At 35.2% G+C, this 20,136-nt stretch overlaps 1 protein-coding gene across 2 annotated transcripts in view; it reads left to right on the forward strand.

Moving 5' to 3' along the window:
* GLS (glutaminase) overlaps positions 1-20,136 on the forward strand; it is a 67,103-nt gene that overhangs the window by 13,964 nt on the left and 33,003 nt on the right. For both annotated transcript variants that reach the window (XM_068407531.1, XM_068407530.1), the window contains exons 4-10: positions 483-612; positions 1,351-1,430; positions 3,319-3,482; positions 10,362-10,420; positions 18,065-18,097; positions 18,352-18,410; positions 19,544-19,610. In XM_068407531.1, coding sequence (XP_068263632.1) covers positions 483-612; positions 1,351-1,430; positions 3,319-3,482; positions 10,362-10,420; positions 18,065-18,097; positions 18,352-18,410; positions 19,544-19,610 — 592 coding nt within the window. The remainder of the gene's footprint in view (positions 1-482; positions 613-1,350; positions 1,431-3,318; positions 3,483-10,361; positions 10,421-18,064; positions 18,098-18,351; positions 18,411-19,543; positions 19,611-20,136) is intronic.

Genomic DNA, 20,136 nt, shown 5'->3' on the forward strand with positions numbered 1-20,136 from the left:
TCGGTAGTGTTCTTGTTCAGTTCATGGTGAAACCAGCTGGAAGTGAGAGAAACCAACTCTGAACCTCAGAAGTCTGATCGAACTCTGAAATGAGCACTTCTTTGGACAAGGGCTGGGTTAGATGGCCACGACATGTCTTGATCCTAAGAAATGGGTGACTTAGATCCCTTTTGCAAGCTTAGATGCTACTCAAAGGCAAATTGATAGTACCTTGCAGTACAGCCCTATGGTTGAAACTCCAAATAAGGGCTTTAAATGAAAAGGCATAAAAGCAAATGCAATGAAACAATTTTAAGTGTTTTTTTAAAATTATTTATAACTTATGGAGTGGAAAATAGAAAAGTCTTTCCAATAAAGACCTATTCTTGTAGGCATATAACTTCAAGGGCCTGACAGTCCTTATTTAGATAGCATGTAATTGCTGCTTAAGTAGGCTTGTTGACTGTACTTTTGTACTAATAAACTTCTTCAACTTTTTGCAGGTGTGTACAAAGTAATATTGTGTTGCTTACTCAAGCTTTCAGGAGGAAGTTTGTAATTCCAGATTTTATGTCGTTTACTTCACATATTGATGAGCTGTATGAAAGTGCTAAAAAACAATCTGGAGGAAAGGTAACCTGTTTGTAAATTCAACTTCAAACTGCTATAGATTTCTTGATATTAACCCAATTCATTCTTTGTTAAGTAGACAGATTTTTCTTAACATCTTTAGCAAAATGTTAAACTGACAACTTGATAAAATAGTTTTGGAAATTCAGTTATGTCTGCAACTTGTAAACTGTGTCAGAAATGCAGCTCCTTACCTCTAAGAATCTCTCACAGTTTTGAGGTTAGAATGAGAAAATAGTGGTGTTCATTCTTTATTTTACACAAACTATAAAACTGCTATACAATTTGTCAGACTAAATGTAGTATATAAAAGAATTATGCTACTCTATGCAACTGACTGGGTTGTGTGACAGAAATAATTGTCACCACCATACCTATGCTAGTAATTAAAGTTTATTCTAGTGCTTATTTTCAATAAATTAATTGAAAAACCCCAAACTTTGTTACAAGCCAAAATTTTATATGATTTGAAAATGCTAAACATGCTGTAACATAGAACAGAGATTCTTCTTAAAATGTGCTGAAGTTTGTGCTTTTAAAAAATGTTTGATTTGATAATGATCTAGTGAGTATAATAATTTGTAACAAAGTTTTAGATACACTGCGTGATTATTAGTGGAGTGATCCAGTTGTAACTTGTGTATTCTTTCCATTGGCATTTATTTTAATTAAGGTATGTTAACATTTAGTGGAATACTTTGGATATTGTAATGTCTCTGTTTTTATTTCACATTGTGCTAGGTTGCTGATTATATTCCACAACTGGCCAAGTTCAGCCCTGATTTGTGGGGTGTGTCACTTTGCACAGTGGATGGACAGAGGTATGTTCTAACTTCTAGATTTTGCTTTCAATTATTTAAACTATCTGACACATGTAGCACTTCATGATATCTCTTGGTTTAATGCTTTACTGGAGTTAAGAAGTAAAACTCCCTTGGTCATCTTTCTTAGCATTTTTTCAGCTTCTCTGGTTAAGCTGAATTATTTTGCAATTTTTATAAAATATTATTTAAATAGTATTTGTAAATACTGTATTTAAGGCTGGATTATATTGTGCTTATGATACAAACACAATAATGAAGCTGTGGGTAATTTCAGTGATTACTAAAGGACCAGATAGAGACAGTGCTTACATAGTATTAATCTTTGGAAGTTGAAGAGCTTTGTCTAAAAGGACCCATGCCTTGAGCTGTATTATTTTTTCTGTAAGTCATGTTATACTTACAAGTTAGTTCCTTTTCTGCATTTTAATGTTCTTACTCTAGCATTATATGATCACTGTACATCACTGAAAAATTTCAAGTCTATATTCTCTAAAAAGAAAATGAAGACGTGGAAACTTCACAGAACTTAACATGATTTTGCCTTTCAGGTTTATTAAACTTTCTCCTGTATGGGTGTATATAGGTCTTAGGTATAGCTAGAGTGATTTTATTTTTATTTTTTCTTGAAAATTATGAGCCCAAATGTAATAGAGTATCTCACACTGTCTAACTAAGAAGTAAGGTTAAATATTTTGTGTCCACCTTTGCGACTAGACAACGTGAGGTACTCATCAGCTTGCACCTCTCTGCTCTCCTGCAGTTTGATATAGTCATGCTGCATATTCTGAGTACCGTAATTTTTAGGTGTTTGGTATGTCCCGAGGGAATGGGGCATTCTTGAGAGAGCATCAGGCTTGCTCATGGTGACTATGGACTGGGGTTCGTTTTAATGTGATCTGTTATGATCTGTATGCTTGTTTCTTACTAGCCGTATGCTCTATAATCTCTAGGGGAAGAACTGTACGAGTGAGTTGAAGTATTTTTCAGCTCCCTGCTTAAATGTCTGAATTATAATCTATTCATAGTAAAACAGCTTTAAAAGTAAAAGTGTTCCCCTTTTTGAATATTTTAAATTACCATTTTGCTTTGTTTTGGATATTGTAACGTGTACTAATGAAAGTTTTTATAATGCTAATTTTTATAATGTTTAATGTTGTGTATCCTTAGTTTTTATAATGCCAAAATGGTTTTGTGAACCTTCTGAAACCTTCTCGTATTTTCTGCAAAGAAAAGAAGTAAATAAAATTCTGATTTTGCCATGAGACAAATGGTTGCTTGGAGCCTTTTGCTCTAGATGAGGCATATGCTGCTTGTATGAGTCATTCTTCCATGCAGTCTGAGTTAGATGTTGAAAGTAAACTTTCCAAAAGATAGCATTTAATGATTGTAGTAAAATATCTATGCCATTATCAAAGGGAATGTAAATACAGCTATTTAATTACTGCTCTGGAATTCCAAAACTGAGTTGCATCTCATCTTTGTTTATATAGACATAAATGTGTATAGTGGCTATATTCAGGTCAGCCGTCCCCTGTTGAGTGTGTGGTTTGCAATTGAGCAGGGTAAGTGCGATACTAGAGCTCTGAGGTGATTTTTTTGCACTGGTACAAACCCATTTCTGAACTTGCTTTTGTTACATCTGTAGTAATCACCAGCAAGTGACTTCATTATGCTTAGCTTATGGAGGCAATTGTTAAAACCTTTGAATCTTTTTGTTCTGTTCTTTAACATGAGACTTAATAATAATGCGCTTTTGTTTTTTTGCGTGTGGACTATTTTTGTTAATAGCCCTAGTATGCTGAAGAATAGATGAGGCGTTTAACACTCTCCTTGCCACAGCTGACAAACGGGAAATCTCAAACCTCTTCATCTGTGTTTTTCCCAGGCATTCTGTTGGCGATACCAAAGTTCCATTTTGTCTTCAGTCCTGTGTAAAGCCTTTGAAATATGCTATTGCTGTTAACGATCTCGGCACAGAGTACGTGCACAGATATGTTGGTAAAGAACCTAGTGGATTAAGATTCAACAAATTGTTCCTGAATGAAGATGGTAAGAGATATATAATTCTTAACAATGCAAATACTCAATTTTGGAAAATTATAAAACAAGCTACATGTTTTTTTTCAGTCTTTTCATTTTATTGTATCTTCTTAAGTGTTATTATTAGACAGTGTCCCAAAATATTTTGCCCAGCAAGGTACGCTTATCCTTTGTCACTCGCTTCTGCCTAACTTAGAATGCTAGTAAAAGGTGCTTTATTACTTCTGTTCTATTTGCTAGTATCCAGCTGTAGGAAAAACCAAAGAATTTTGATAATGCAGGTGTTTGAAATGTATATTTATTTGGTTGAGTGGGTAGCAAGTGTTCCTTAATCACGCGTTCTGTAAAATGATGGTGAAAGAATCAAAGATGTTAAATTGATTTTAAGAAACGTGTATCACTTCCCTTCCCACCCCTCTGAGAAGCAGGTGGTAGTGCTAAAGGCCAGCGCTGGCTAGTTTCCAGAAGACGAAATTGAGCACATCTTCCCACAGATTGTTCTAAACTCAATTTGGCTACAGATTCAAAACAAGGTTTTATTTTTTTTCCTGTGGCAGGAGTGCTTTGGGAAGAATTTCTCATACAGTACTTACCTAGATAATTTCTTTTTCATATTGTATTAATTCTTAAGCATGAAAATATTATTTTTAAAAACATTATGGCAAAAATCTGAGAAGGATGACTCATGTAGCCTTAGAGGAAATACTGGATGTTATCTCTGAAACACAAATGTTTCTTCTAGCAGATCTTTCTAGAGAACAGACAATGTTTCTGTTGCCATGGTATTGCAATTAATATTTAATTAACAGCATAGGACTTGGATGATATTTTTGGCAGGACTGTATTGAGTTCTGACTTAAATATCTATATTATTAATATATAAGTGATACGTAATTATATTTAGTACATACCTTAAAATCATATTTCCAAACTTAAAAATAAAATAGATCTTGACAATTTATTTCTGCTTTTTTATTATGTTAGTAAGTGGTAATGAAATACCAACGTGCGTATATATTGCCAAAAGGGAATTCAGCATTTTGTCAGGCTTTGCTGTCTTGTTTTTGCTTTCTTAGTTTTTCCAAATACAATGTTGTACAGTGTGAAGAAGACTAAGACTGCCTTTGGTGTCCTAAGGAAACTTTCATATAAAAAAGTTTTGATGGTGCTGAAAATCGCCCATTTTTTCCTTTGGATCAATATAGGTGTTCTGTCTTTTTTATTTTTAATGAAATGACAGAAAGTATAGTAGTTATTTTCTTCTTTTTGTTGCTACATTTAAAATTGAGCTATGAGAAGGTGAGTTGTTAGGCTATGGTCTTTTGTTATATTACTGTTAGAATGAAGAGTGTTTATAAGACTGTTACGCAATAAGAGAATTGGGATCATTGAAAGTTTGACCAGTGTGCATGAAATTAATAGAGACCACTAATTCACATGGTAGAAATTTTAATTTTTAAGTATGTGCTTGTGTGGCTGGTATACCTGGCATGAGAAAGATGTGTTAGAACGAGCCTGAACAGCCTTTTATCTATACAGTCCTTAAACAAAAGACTAAAACGAAGGTAGAAGCCTAATAAATAGGAACATTTCAGTTACGGGGAGAGAAAGGGAAGCTGAGTTTCTGCAAGTGAAGGAGGAGGGAAGAAGGGATTACACTTTACTTAGTTGTAAATTGATGTATGAAGCTTGGATATGCAGAGTATTTGGCAGTTAGACCATACATAACTAGTTTGAAGATCAGATTTGAAAATAAATAAATATATATAACATAGATGTTTAATCTATTTGCTTTTTAATTATTCTGATATAGTTCAATTTCATGTAAGTAATCAGGATTTTATGAAGTGATATGCAAGTATGTGAAAACTGATTAGACATGCATCTGAAAGTATTTTTTATAGTTGCTACATTAAAGAATCCTAAAACAGGGTGTTCTTTCATTTCTTTGTTTACTAGTATTGAGATTCAAGCTGGAAAGAATGGAGAATATTACAAGACAGTTTTAAGTCATAGCTAAAAATGACAACTTAAAACAAAAAAAGTGTTACTAAGAATCATATATGTTTTAAATAATATCTGTGCTGTGCAATGGAAATTTGGAAACTTCTACAGCTTTGTGAATATTTTAATTTTAACACCTTTTTTTATCAAAAGGAACATATGGCCCATCAAACAATTCAGATTTCTGGAGGACTAAAGCAATTCCCATGTTAATTAAAAACAGATATTCTAGTTGATTGAAGTAGATCAGGAATTTTACATAGTAAAGTGGGTCTGAAATAGGCATCGTCAGGAATAATTTTTATGGTCATCGAGCAGTTTGCAGTTTTTTTCATGCCTGTTGGGTTCATGATGCAACACGTCTTGACAATACCTGTATGTATGTACAGCTAGTATCTCTTATCCGTATCTTCTCTTGATGATAATTATTTGTAGAATTAGTTCAGTATTATAATTGTTTGTAGAACTTAGTCCAGGAATAAATGCTGCATTGGGATTGCCAGGAAATTGTTTATTCTGCTGAAGGATTTTGTTAGCCAAAGATGGAATTCTTGTAAGTTTTTTTTTGTTGGACAAACACATTTTGATGTCACTTCAGAAAGAACTTGGCATGATGAACTGGTCTGTGTATTAAAACGTCTGTACTGTGTATGTGTGGCAACCTCTGCTTTCTGAGCTCAGAGACTGCAAGCCAGTTGTGCAAGAAAGGCCTAAGGCCAATGGTGGACAAAAAGGGCAGAAGATCTGGCAGAGGAAAAGCACTATAATTTGAGCTTTTGAGGGCAAGGGTCTAGTTCACGTATGGCATAATTAGATGGCAGGTTACTAAAGCAATCGTGCTAATTGTCAGGCAGTTTTGAGGTATTAAAAAATGCGTATTTTTCACCATTCAGTAGTGATGTCCAGTGGAGAGATTTTTAGGTAACTAAATAAATTATATTTTCTTTTATTTTGAATCTAGATACACCTGCTAAATATATTGCAGTTGTCTATGTAAAAGGCTGCTCTAGACAAATACCTCCTTCCTACAGGAAAAACTGAGCGCTGTATTGGTGAAGAATACATTTACTATTCAGAGGCTGTTAGGTGGGTGGTTTGTGCAAGAAACAAATCATTGAATCAGTGCTAGACTTAATCAGGGCACCCCAGTTAAAGTCAAAGCGTTATTATGACTTGTGCTTTTCATTAAGGATAAAATGATGCATTTACTCCAAAGGATAACGAGATCATACAGCAATACAAGAGACTTGCAGAGAGGCTGTGTAAAATTTTTTTTTTTAGTCTGAGCAGATCATTGCTTTTGTTATTTGATTTTATATGTAGAGAGAGTATGTGTGTGTGTTCGTTTTTTAGTGATGTATGTCAGTTGGCTTTGCAGAGTTTCATGCCTCTTTCTAAAGATGAATTGATGAATTTGTTCACCTCTTTGGCAAACTGTTGCAATTACAGTATCAATCTTCATTTCTTGTCGTTGTACAATGTGGAATCCCCTTGCTGATGGCACCCATTCTGAGGTAGATCAGTAGCTGCTGCTGCTTTAGAAGGAGACTTATGTATGACTTTCCTTAGGAATTAATGTAGTGTCAGAGCCTGTACATCCCTAAGAGTTGAAAAAAAATCTGGGAGTTGGAAGTATTATTGACAGGAGTGGAAGACATCTCTTTGAAACCAACAGGCATCTTTCAGGATGTAAGATTTTTTTTTTTTAGGCATCCTGGCCCTTAAAAGAGGCCAGTATATCTTAAGTCTGTAGAGTAGAACAGAGCATTTCAGTTGAAAGGGACCTGCAACAATCACCTAGTCCCACTGCCTGACTACTTCAGGGCTGACCAAAAGTTAAAGCATGTTATTGAGGGCATTGTCCAAATGCCTCTGAAACACTGGCAGGCTTGGGGCATCAACCACCTCTCTAGGAAGCCTGTAACTGTTACGGCAAGATAGAAGGGTTATCTGTCAACTGCAGATACCTGAGTATGGGAAGTGTTTACATAGTATTATCTGATGCTATCCAGATCATAGTGAAAATTGCTTTCCTGGGACCTGGATACCCTGACAGGGTTTATTCTTCTTAGAAGAGGCAGCAGTGGATTAATGGAAGGTGTTCTACTCAGCTCTGTGATGTGCTGATGTCAGGCAGCAGTAGGAGAGATCCTCAAAGAAGAGCTTTTGTTAGTGTGTGGTAAGCCAGACTGTTGCACCTCCCCATAGCTGTTAAGACTCCCACAATGATTGTTCCTTGCTGACTCGTCAAAGGGGGCAGGGAACAAAACACAACTTGATTTCAGAAGCACATCCAGGAAAGTCCATGTTTCATTTCATCAGAAGGTTCTTGCCATTCTTCGTGTGAGGACAGCATATGGTGGCGTATTGGTTGTAAAGCAGCCAGAACTGGTACATGTAGTTTGAGATGTTACGTAGTGAGAGATAGGAGTCTTCAGAGTAAAGAAAAAGGTAACCAAGAATGCCATGTGACATTGAAGGTAAGTGGTGACATCTTTAAGGAAATGAGATGCAGTAGAATTTTTGAGGGTATATTTTGTGTGTGGACTTACCACACTGGAAAGTTTTTGAGTTGCTGGATTCTAAATAAACACTACACATCCTTTTTATTCAAATAGACATGTGATGTGGAGTTTGGGAATATTTTTTTTTGCTTTATACAGTGTAGCAGATGGAAACCATAGAGACATGCAGGAGAATCAAGAGCAAAACATTTATAAAAATACTTTTAGAGTGGGCTGTATATGATTAAGTTGTTAACGTGTTTATGGACTGGAATGACACCTGATGTTGATGAGAGGAAGCTGTAAAAAAGAGAAGCGTAGCTAGAGCAAGAAATGAGAGTGACAGTGTGTTCTCATCATGCATGAGGCGAATGTTATGTTGGACTATGTGCCTGGAGTTGGGATCCCCAGTTCAAGGAGAACATTGAAAAACAGGAGAGGGCTCCAGTTGAGAGCTGCCAAAGTGCTGTGGAGTCCAGGGCACATAACTCCCAAGGAACAGTTGGGAGGGGAGATTAGGGGCTCCCCTGGGAGCCAATTAAAACTCTTGAAGAGCAATTGCAAAGGTGAAGATCTGTGAAACTCTTCTTGGTAGTGGCAGATGATATAACAAGGGCCAGTGGCCCCATGCTGTGGCTTGCGAGATGCAGGCTGGATATTAGGGTAAACTTGTCCTCTAGGAGGAACAGGATTCTAGAGAGGTAGAGGATTTGCCATTTTTGAAGGTTTTCAAGACCCAGTTACATATGAAGGACATGATTAACGTGATGTAACCTTGGCAGTAGCCTTGCTTTGAGTGGGAGGGTGGAGGAGATGACCTCCAGATGTCCCTTCTGACCAGCAGTCTGTGATGCTGTGATTAGTCATTTGACCTGTAACATCTTTGACTGGTGTTCAGGTTTTTGGTCCCTAAGGAGACAGAGTATGGAAGCTATGGAAGTGCTACGTTCTTCCTACTCAGAATCTGGTTTTAATCAAAAGTCAAATGTGTTTGACCCAAGTTGTTTGCATTATTGACATATGAGTAGAACAAGATGTTCAATATAGGTGGATCATCAGTACAATCAGATGAAATCAGAACAATTCATGAGTGTTTCAGAGAGGCAGGGAATGGCACTAACAACTTTAAAAATAGTATACAGCCATTAAGTTTGTGTTTTAGGGGAGCTTCACTTGTTTGGACAGCAAGTATTGGTCTTCTCACTAATAGAATAACTTGATTTTCTTAAAAGTTCCTTAATATTAACTTTCTGAAAAATACTAAAAGGAACTTGAGATGATTAGTTTTTGGAGATTATCTGATAGTCATTGATGGCCAAGTGTCATTGACCATGACCAGTGTAATTTTCATGGAAAAATATCTGTGTGTGTATATATACTGTGAATATCAGACTAATCTCCAAAAAGCAGTCATCTCAAGTTCTTTCTAGCATGTGTATTATATATGAAAATAGTGAACACTGTGTGTTTTTTAAATTAATATTAATATGTCACAATATTAATATATTGAGAATTGGTTGAGGTTTTCAGGCACCAGAACCCTCAAAAATCAACATCGTAGTTAGAAGGCACAGCAAAAATGTTAGTTGTTTTTTTTTTAAAAAAATAAAAGATAACTGTAGGAGGTAGATGTTGATGAATGTAAACTTGTATTTGGGAAAAGTAAGATAACTGATATGGAAAGATTTTTGGAAAAAGAAGAAAAAAAAGGTGATTCATTCACATGATCAGCCAAGAATGACTGGGAATGCAAAAACACTGTTAACACAGATTAGTGATAAAAAGAAAAACTGAAGTGTAGCAGGTATATGCAAGTCAATTATAAAGTAATTTAAATTCTAGTGAGGATGAGTAAATTGTTATTTGTATTTCATAAACTGCCAATAGAACCTCTAATTCTTAGAAAGAATCAGGATTTTGTATTTATGTACAGCAATAAGGAAATTCAAGAGCTGGATTTTTTTTTTTTTAATAAGGACCTGTTTGAACACTTTTAAAATCACCGAGACTTGGTAACTTGGAGGAAAAATTGAAAGTCCCTTAGGGGTTGTTCCACTTGCAAATGTTGCATTGATCAAATATTGGAACACTGGAGAGGATTCAAAATTTTCAAGAAAAGAAATTACGCCAAACCAGTTAATTTACTGGACTGTTAGGTAACATTAGGCTGAGTGTGTTCTAAGCTGTAAAATACTTTGCTCAGGATTACAAAAAAATGTATATAATGTTGGATTACAGTATTTTTAATTTAGGATTGTATTCCATAATCATAGTTTTAAGTCATACCTTATATTAATCATTTTTCACTTAAACACTTGACTGGTTTTATTTGACAGATGTGTCTTGGGATGTGTTTGTAATTGAAAACTTTATTTCACAGACAAGCCTCATAACCCTATGGTGAATGCTGGAGCAATTGTTGTCACGTCTTTAATCAAGGTAAAAAGTTGATTGTTAGTTTCTCTTGGAGTATTTTAATAGAATTAGAAAAAGGATCTTGTACAGATTATGAACGGTTTTCATTTTATGGGTGCGGAATCTGATGGCAGTTTACTTATCAGCAGGTAGACAAGCTCTGGTGTTTTGGAAATAGTAACACTTCCAAACAAATGCAATACTAGACTGGCAATTTTTTGCTGCACTTTAAACAGTGCAGCTGAAAAGACTTTTTCCTTAGTGTTTTTACTTTGCTTCCTTCTTTAACTGCACAACACTTGATGTTCTCTTGAGAGAATTGCCTCATACTTGTTAAATGCCAAGAGTATGTCCTCAGGAATGTACTTCATAGCACTCAGAAATATGTTTCTGAATGTCTGATGCTCTTATAGAGCATAACGTTACAAGAGTATTTCTTGCTGTGCAGAAGAAATGGAAGATACTATATTCTGTGCAGGAGCAATGCAGCTGTGTTTGCACGTCAGTCTTAATACTGAATTTGTCTGCTATTAATGTACTGTACAACTAAATTAATTTTAAGTTCTATGTTATGTAGTTTCTGTTAGGATGTTAAATGTCCTTTCTTAAATGAGTGTGGTTGGAAACAGTTCCCTGTATTTTGCTGAGTAAACCATAGCTGAATAATGATTTAACATCTTTAGACCATGATCTGTGACTTTTGGAAAGCTGTATTTTATTTTTCCTTAGCATAGCTGTATATATCTCTTGATGTTGTAAATGGCATAAATTCCATGTAACGCTGATGTCTGCCCAATACTTTACTTGTATTTCCTGCCTTTTTTTGGTAGCCATTGGTACAAAAAATTTTTTTTTTTTTAAGAGTACCTGCTTGGAATTGTAGGGAACGTGTCAGTCCCCTGGAGTTTTGAAGTGGAAAACTTTAATACTGTTACTTCAGAGGTCTAAAAATCTTCTTTACAGCCTTTGTCTTGGTTATGTTTCAAAGTTCACTAGCTACAGTGTGTTTCCTACCTCCTATTTCCAAATTGTTGATTTTAAAATTACTTAGATCATGATTTTCTGTTATTTTATATTTAAAGAAGGTGTAAGAACTCCTGCTTAAAGACATTTATCTTTAATAGCTGTAGGTGAAGGAAAATGGCCTTAAGTATGACAGGTAAATTTATTCACATTTAATATTTTTTCAAGGTTGACTGAGCATTGAAATTCACTTGGATAACAGTGAATTTTAAAATCTGACTTAACACATTTGTCTGAAATGTCAAAATGTTAGTCCTCCTACAACATGCCCTACTGGTCATAAGGCAAAACACAAGCATGTGCCTCCTGGGGAAGGCACGTAGTTCTTGATAAATGGTGTACTTCTAAATAGATAACCTGGATTTGTTTACTGCATGCAATTGTGATACTTGTTAGAAGGTTGGGGGATTGTTTTTGCTGGGTGTTTTGTTATTATTTGTTTGGTTTTGTTTTTTTTTTTCTGTAATGGTCTTATGAAGAGTATTGCATTGCATTGACATTTTTGCATGTGGTAACTGCACGTCTAATGGACGCATATCATACTTATCACACTCCATTATTTGTTTTCAGTGTGATTAAAATGTAGATTATTTTATGTACTGCTTCCACTAAGATACCATTTATCATTTGAATAACTAACCAAACTAAACATATTCTGAAGAAAATTACATAGAGGGTCACTGGTACAAAGTTACTTAATAGTTGTATTTTTTGTGAAATAACTCCTTTACAATCTGCAACTTAACAATATTCCTACTAACTATTCCATGATTTAAGTAATTCACATTTATATTTGATCTAATCTAAGACTTTTTTCCTGGAAAAGGTTGCTTCATTAACCCATGTCTTGCCCTCAGTTCCTCTGCATTCATTCCGTTTCTTTAACGTGTTACTGGCATATCTTGAAGGCTGTGTATGACTCCTAGAGTCCAAGAAAATTAAGGGATTATTAAACATGGTGGAATTCACCATGTCTGACAGATTTATCTAGTGACAGCACGTTGATAGCTATGGAGAGATTGTTGCTGTATTTCAGTGTTAAGAATGCTTTTACCTCCTTTGATATTCATTATTTTATCTCTTTCTGAGAAATTGATGTAAGAAGTGTGTTTCAAAATTTGCATACATTGTACTGAATTTAGCAGCTCTTAGTATGCATGATCTGGCACACAACTACCCTTAGAATCTGACATAAATTATGATTACTTGTGGATAAGAGATGATGCTTGGAGTAATGTTTTTGTCAGAATATGTAATATGTTAGCATTTTGAGGGGGAAAAAAGGGTTCTTAACATCACATGCCCAGTCCTGACTGCCTTAAGAATTTGGTATATGCACCTTGGAGCAGAGCATAGACCTAAACTGTAATGTTATGTATAGTCCTTGCTATTCATAATAATAAATAACAAAGCATGTTAAGTGTACATTTGTTTGACTGGCTTAGGCATGACTATATCATAGTTTTACCAGCTTAAATTTTTCTCCTACTTGGAGCTTGGAACTACGATATATTTACCTTTCGGTGCCTTAACTCATGGCTCTGTCCTAACTGTATTTGCATTACACCCCACAGACTGTTCCAGGAATTTAAAGCATGTATTTACAATAAAAATGCTTTAACAAAAGGATATCCTGCGGGGCAGTTTTAATGAAATAAAATTTTTGAAAAACCCTAAGGACCATTTCCCTTGTTTGTAATTATACAGCCCTTTGCCTTTATTACTAGTTATATAAATTACATAGTTATAAGAATGTTCAAATAATTATTATCAAAAGAAAATTCTAGTGGCAATTACAGGAGTTTGTGGAAAAGTGGTATTAGATAAAATGGTAAATTATTCCATGTCTTCAAGGAAATACAGGTGCTGGAAAGAAGAGGATTCAGCCCCTGTACAGATTTAGTACAGATTCAGTGTTCCGTAACCACACAGCTTTCTGTACATCACATTGACTGGGAAAAGTCTTTATTGCCTGTAGTATGGATGGATTTTAGTGCTTGGATTTGTTGTTTTTTCTTAAACCTTAAACTCAATTCTCAAAGCCTGTCAGCTCCAGGACTGTCAGTGGTTGTGTCAGCATAATTCACTGGCTGGGAAGGGCAGGGCATTAGAGGTGCAAATGGGATGGAGAGGGAAGGGTCCAGAGAGAAATACGTAGAAGGCGGCAGATGGCTGTGGAAGGAATCACCAGAGGACGAGGGGTTAATCTTAAGTAATTTTTTGTATGCTTCAAGATTCCACCTGTAGGTAAAAGCTTTCCTAGTGTAACAGCAAAGGTTTGGGCAAATACAGTGTGTATAAGTGCTGTAAGTGCTGACAACCACATGCACAGTCTTACACAGTGACAATAGGCTGGAATGCTCCGTGAAAGGAGGTGTTCTGTGCTAGTGAATTAATGTGGGAAGCATTTAGACATGGTGGGGGGGTGGGGGGGGGGGGGGCATAGCAGTATTTATAGTCCTTGCAAAAAAATTGGTGTACGAGAAAATGAAAATGCTGATCTTACTGACCCTGAAAAAGCTTAATTCAATGAAAGCTTTTCTCTTTTTGTACAAAACATAAGGAGGTGTATCCGATGTATTTCAGAGCTTTCTAAATATGCTGCAAAGTCATGAAATAAATGAGGCAAAGAGTGGTGGAAAAACCTGTTCAGCTGTGCCAAGGGTCTGTTTGCTGTCAGGGTGCAGTGAATTGGGAAGCCTATACAGTTACGGTCTAATACTTGAGGGGTGGGAAGATGCACAGCTTATTGGGTTTACTTGACAATATAGTTACAATAAATAGTACAGATTTGCTTACTTGCTCTCTGCTACCCACTCCAGTTATCCTTCCTGATAGACTGATGTGTAAATGTGCATACATACCACCTTAAAACATGTGTTGGCATTGGGATCTTCTCTGCCAGATGCTTGTCTTCATTTTGGTGAAGTTTCCTCTCTTCCGGGGTGATTGATTTCCTTGTAGTAACTAAATTTGGATAGAATGTACGTTCACATTATTCTGCACTTGCTTTTTATTGTAGCTCGAATGTATGGGGTGTTATTTGACAGCATATGGAGTAGCGATACTTGGAATGACGTGTATTCAGTGGTCACATATGCAAGTATTTAATACCTGAAGGACACACAAATAATTCTTACATATATTCGAAATAGTAATAGTATTGGTCTTAGCGGGTCAAACACTGCCTGTGACAGTGTGCTCTCAAGTATTTCAGAGTTCAAAGTGGCACGCTAAGCAGTCAAGACACCAGTTCTCACAGGACAGGCCCAGATTAACAAATAAAGGTTAAAATGTGTGTACGTACAGAAAACTAAAATAAAGACATCAATAATTAAGTTAATATAAAATGCACAAATTTAAAAAATGTTTTCTTGCACTCTGACATAGTGTTATGATTTTTTTTTCCTGGATGTTTTCATCACAGTATACTGTTAGGTTGTAAATTTGGCATAAAAAATTCCAGAAATTATTTTATAAACAATCTTCTATTATTAGAAGATTATAAACTTCTCATGATCCATATGTTTTTATTAGCTTGGCTTAGATTCAAAATTGAAAAATTATTTTAACAAGAGACACGATAAGAGCTTATGTAGTCTGATCATGTAAACACTGAATGTTGATCAATGAAAAGTGGCTAATAGTAACGACTTTTCTAATAAAAATTGCCTAATTTTCTTGTTGCAAGCTGTGGTAAGTATCCATGGGTCTCTCCTTTCCTGTGTACATGTAGGCATGCAATCTATGCAACTGCTTCTATTTTTTTTTTAGTAGAAATACAAATAATAAAAGTACCTTGTTTAAAAAAAAAAAAAGGGAAGATCACCAAAACCTGACACAGTCAAAAAATTCAAATTTACGATTGACAGCCACAGTGGCCATCGTGGTTTTAAGTGTTTACAAAACGGTATTGAGCTGTCTTCTGCAAGTTTGAATTTTCTGCCTATCAGACTGCTTCAATCTTAATATTTTCGGTTTCATTTTGTATTCATTTAGAAGTGTTTTTTCATATGTATATACACACGAGCATGTATACAGTAAGTGTGTATATGAACATATGTTCCAGTAGATGTACTAAGTGTTTGTGGAGTTAGTGCATGGAACGTCCCCTTTGGTGTCCTAGGCAGATGGATTGCATCGGGACTTAAATAAAAGTGCTTTGTAAGAAACGTTGTCCCAGAGCCCCCAACCTTGTAAGCTTATACAATCAAGCTAAAAATAAGAAGCACTTGGGCAAGAACAGAAGTTTTCTTGTCTGTTTGTTTAAATTATTACAGAAAAGATGCTCAGTATTCTTAATGTTAGGATGTTACCCCTGCAGTTGGATTTTAATCACCAAATGTGTGTTGCCTCTGTGTCCCTTCAGCTTTTTAGGAGAAGCAGCATACCTCTGTGAGCTGCTGAAAGAGGGAAGCTTGTATGTTGGGTTTTTTAGTTGTCATCTTGGGTATGGAAGCAAAGGTTTCTGTTTTAGTTACGTGTGAGGTCTCGGTCACATGATTACTCAAGCAAATATTTCAGGTATATGAGCACTGTAATTTCAGTAACAATACTTTTGTGTTTGATATAAAGTACCTATACAAGTGTGTGGAACATCAAGGACTAAAAATGCATGATCCGAGTTAGAATATAGAAGATTTTCTTCCCAAAATACGAGATTAGGTGTAAATTTTAAAAAGAAACCTTTTTTATAACAAGTTGATGTGGAAAAAGTTTGCATTGAGGCTTTTGCCCACTGATTTTATATGCTGCTAGTAAAGCCAGGGTTTTGTCGAAGGGCGAGGAATTTTTTTTCAAATGGGCAAAAAAAAGTAAAGTATGATGTATTTTTATTTTTGCAGAAAGCATGATCCCTTTCTCCCTCTTTTTTTTAACAAAAGAACTTGTTTCAATTTATTATACATGTCTAACCATACAATTATCAATGCAGCATCCCATAACTAATGCTGACCCACTTTCCCAGAAAAAGATGTTCATTGTGCATTTGAAAGGTTGAAAAGGTTTTTGTGGTTTAAATGTTGTTACATATTTTACAGCATTAGGATCTATGGAATATTTTGACAACTGCAACAGTTCAATGAAGTTGGTAATTTCTTCTTTTAATTATTTTTCATTGAACAGATTTGGAGTTAAATTTTTAAGACTTGTGTTCTGGTATATTATACAGGAACATTTTGATGCAATGTGTCGTGATTTTTTTTTTATCTTATTACAAATTAGCTAGAGTTTGTTGCCTTTAGAGTAGGGTTATTAGCCTTGAAGCATAAGGTAGCCACTGATGCATAACTTTGACGAAGCAGTGTGGTGTTCCCTTCAGCTAGTGACTGTACGTGTATGACTGCACATCCTCTCGCAGAGGAGCTGATGCATGGGCTTCAAAGATTATCTGCAACACCCTAATCCGCATACAGAGTGGGAAATGAGACTGGCTTTAGCATTTCATTAAGTAAAATACTGGTTGATATAAAGCTTCAGTTTTTTCCACTTTCTTCCCCATTCTCATACTAAACACAGTGCAAGTAGCGTCTTGAATTGTTTGAGATACGTTGAACAGAGTTTTGTCATCTAAATTGAGTATTTTTAATACTAAAATTATTTATAAAAATGCCTCCTCCAGATACATTGTTTCCACCTGTGTACGTGATGCCATTGTTTTTTAAACTTCCTCAAAAAATTCTACTTGGCTACTTCACAAATTAAAAATTCCCCCATAGACCATGCACTATTTTTTTACCTCCCACCTCTCTTTCAATGTCCTGCTTTAGGATTTGTGAAAGGTCGCCTGTCAGACACCTGTAAAGAATTAATACATCTTTAACTGGCAGCTACTAAATTTGAGAATATTCTTAAATGGGGAAAAAAAAATAAAAAGCCCCAAAATAACTCCGCTCCTCCTTCTCAAAAAACCCAAACCAACCAACCCTAACAATGAGGTTTCACTGGCATCCTTATTAAGTTGGATTTAGATTTTTCCTTACATTGTTAGCACAATGCTGTACTCTGCTCTATGATGTGAAATTCTATTTTGCTAACTGTTTAATTTTGAATAGGCAGGACATTAATCAGATATTAATCAAATCGGATATTTTTGATTAAATGCAATTATTTTCATAGTAAGGGTAACACTTTATTTTAAGTCTTCAATCTAAATTCTTAGTATGGGCGCTAGCCATGGAAATACTTTAACTCCAGTAGCCTGAACTTTCCTATGCTCAGCTCCGTTGGTAATGTAAGAATACCTTTGGGTTACTAATCTATAAAAAGTTAGTGTTTTCATTATAATTATCCTGATTGTAGTTACTTTTGTATTTTTTACTTTAACTACTGCATTTACTTATGGTAAACATGTGAAGTTAAATAGAGAGCACTTAAAATAAAGCATACCTTTTTCAGTTTAAATTCATTTCCAACATAACAGGTGTTTGATAAGAGCCTTATAGGATTATTTAATTTAAATGATAATTAAAGATTTACTTATCTAACACTTTAATTTTTTCATTAATATATGAAAAGATTGTAGTACCTTATTCTTAATTAGTCTCATACCTTAGTTATATGCATTAAAAATCCTAATACTGTTAAGTGAACTAACTTCTTTCGTACGTTAACAATTTTTGTAAATTATTTCTTCTTTCCTTGCAGCAAGGAGCAAATAATGCAGAAAAATTTGACTACGTAAGTTAATGTTATTCCTTTTTTTAACTAAATTCACTATAAAAAGTCTCAAGATGGCAAAGGAATTGCAAGTGAAATTTTAGAAATGTTTTGTCTTTGTACTTGGTTGTTTAAACGTTTAGTGATTTGGCTTGCATTTGTATAATCACGTTACAAGGTTTAGGGTAAGGCTGGATTGAAAGTTCATCAGTTACAACTTTCTAATGTCTGAAAATGTTAGCATGCTTTCCCCCCCTCCTCTCTGTCTCTAACAGGTGATGCAATTCATGAATAAAATGGCTGGTAATGAATATGTTGGATTCAGTAATGCTACGTAAGTATTTTTTTATTTACTTAATGAAGTTAGGTGGGAAGTGCCTCAACTGATAGTTGGCATATTTTGTTTATGGCAAAGTTCAGTTATTTACATTGAAACCGTCATTTCATCCCTAATATTAGATGGTGTCTTTGGCTTAAAATTTAGGAGAACTAAAGTCATGCATGTCTCTTGACGTCAGTGTGGCTAAATCTCATGTAAAAGTGTTGGTTACCTCTTTGAAATTTCATTATTCTTAGCGCTCTGTTGGTGCTATAGCTGTGAGAGCTGTAAGTGCAACTCTTATCTTCCTGGCATTCATATTAAAAATGTGTGTTGATGGCTGCACATCAGATGTTTACAAAGCATACTTCATACAATTGGGACTTGTTACGCTTTTTTACTTCGCATGTTTAAAATCTTTTCTAAAACCATTCTCCCCATTAACTCAGTGTATAGCATTCCAAAAAATCTGGCGAGCTTCTGGAGGCAGCACCGGAAAAATCATAAAGATTCCATATAGCAGAGTTGCTTCCAGGTTGCTGGTAGGCATGCACGTGCAGAGAAGCAGAATGAGCTAACTCGTGTTTTTCCTGAGCTTTGTTAATGTAAAAGTGTTTACCATGGAAGGAACCAGACAGGTGAGAGTTGTCTACCCTTGTTTCCACCCAGATTCCTCCTTCAGGTTTCATCCTGAACGTAATCATCACGATGAACAGTGCAGCCATCAGTCTGGTTGCTATTTGACCTGCAGCTCGATCCTCAGGTTCCTGTCTAGTTTGGTCGGTGTTGTCAGTGAACGACCCTTCCATGACAGCTCATTGTGGGATGTTTCGTTCCACTATGGCCTTTTCAGAAACGCTTCTGAGAGCAGGGTCATACACCTCTCTGCCTTATCTCCAAGTCAGCTTATGTATGTGTAGGTAACCAGTACTGTGTGTATTAGGATGTCAAAGCTAATTTGCTCCAACTGGGTGTACTGGGGTAAGCTACTATTGCGATTTTTGTCCTGTTAGTAGAATGTTTGTGTCCAGAAGTAATGTATCCTTTATGTGCAGTTTTATTGAGTTACATCATGCATCTCTGAAGTTCAGCGTTCTTGGAAAGTTTAACGTGTTGTCCTGTCTTTTTTTTTTTTTTTTAATTTTTAGGTTCCAGTCTGAAAGAGAGAGTGGAGATAGAAACTTTGCAATCGGCTACTACTTGAAAGAAAAAAAGGTTGATCTCTTTTGTTTATTGTATTTTGAAGGCTGTGTAGTAGGGATTTTTTTCATAGTCTGTGAAGATTTTTAATTTATTTAATGTATAGTATGGCATAAGTTCCTCTAACACTGTATATGTTTTCATACTATTACAAAATGCTGTTATTTAGAAAGTGTGATACTTACATCATTCCAATAGAATACCTGTAATCTTTTTTGTAATCTAATAGAATACTTATAATTTTATTTATAGCCATAATTTATTTGTCATAAAATGCATAATCTGTGCTGTACAGATGACTTTATAAAACTCCTAGATGCAGTTTGCTGATTTAAAGATGTTGACAGCTGTACTGAAAAATATTTTAATACCCAGCTCATTGACCTCAGTGCACTGTTATTTTAAAATCTGACGGGATTTAATATTTCTACTTCTTAGATTTAAATACATACTTAATTTTAAATCTGCCTAATGCTTAGTATGTTGAATAAAAATATAGCTTAAGTTATCATAATTTTACCTCATAATTTGACCCTCTTTA

This window comes from Nyctibius grandis, chromosome 9, assembly GCF_013368605.1.
Source record: "Nyctibius grandis isolate bNycGra1 chromosome 9, bNycGra1.pri, whole genome shotgun sequence".
NCBI classification, from domain to species: domain Eukaryota; kingdom Metazoa; phylum Chordata; class Aves; order Nyctibiiformes; family Nyctibiidae; genus Nyctibius; species Nyctibius grandis.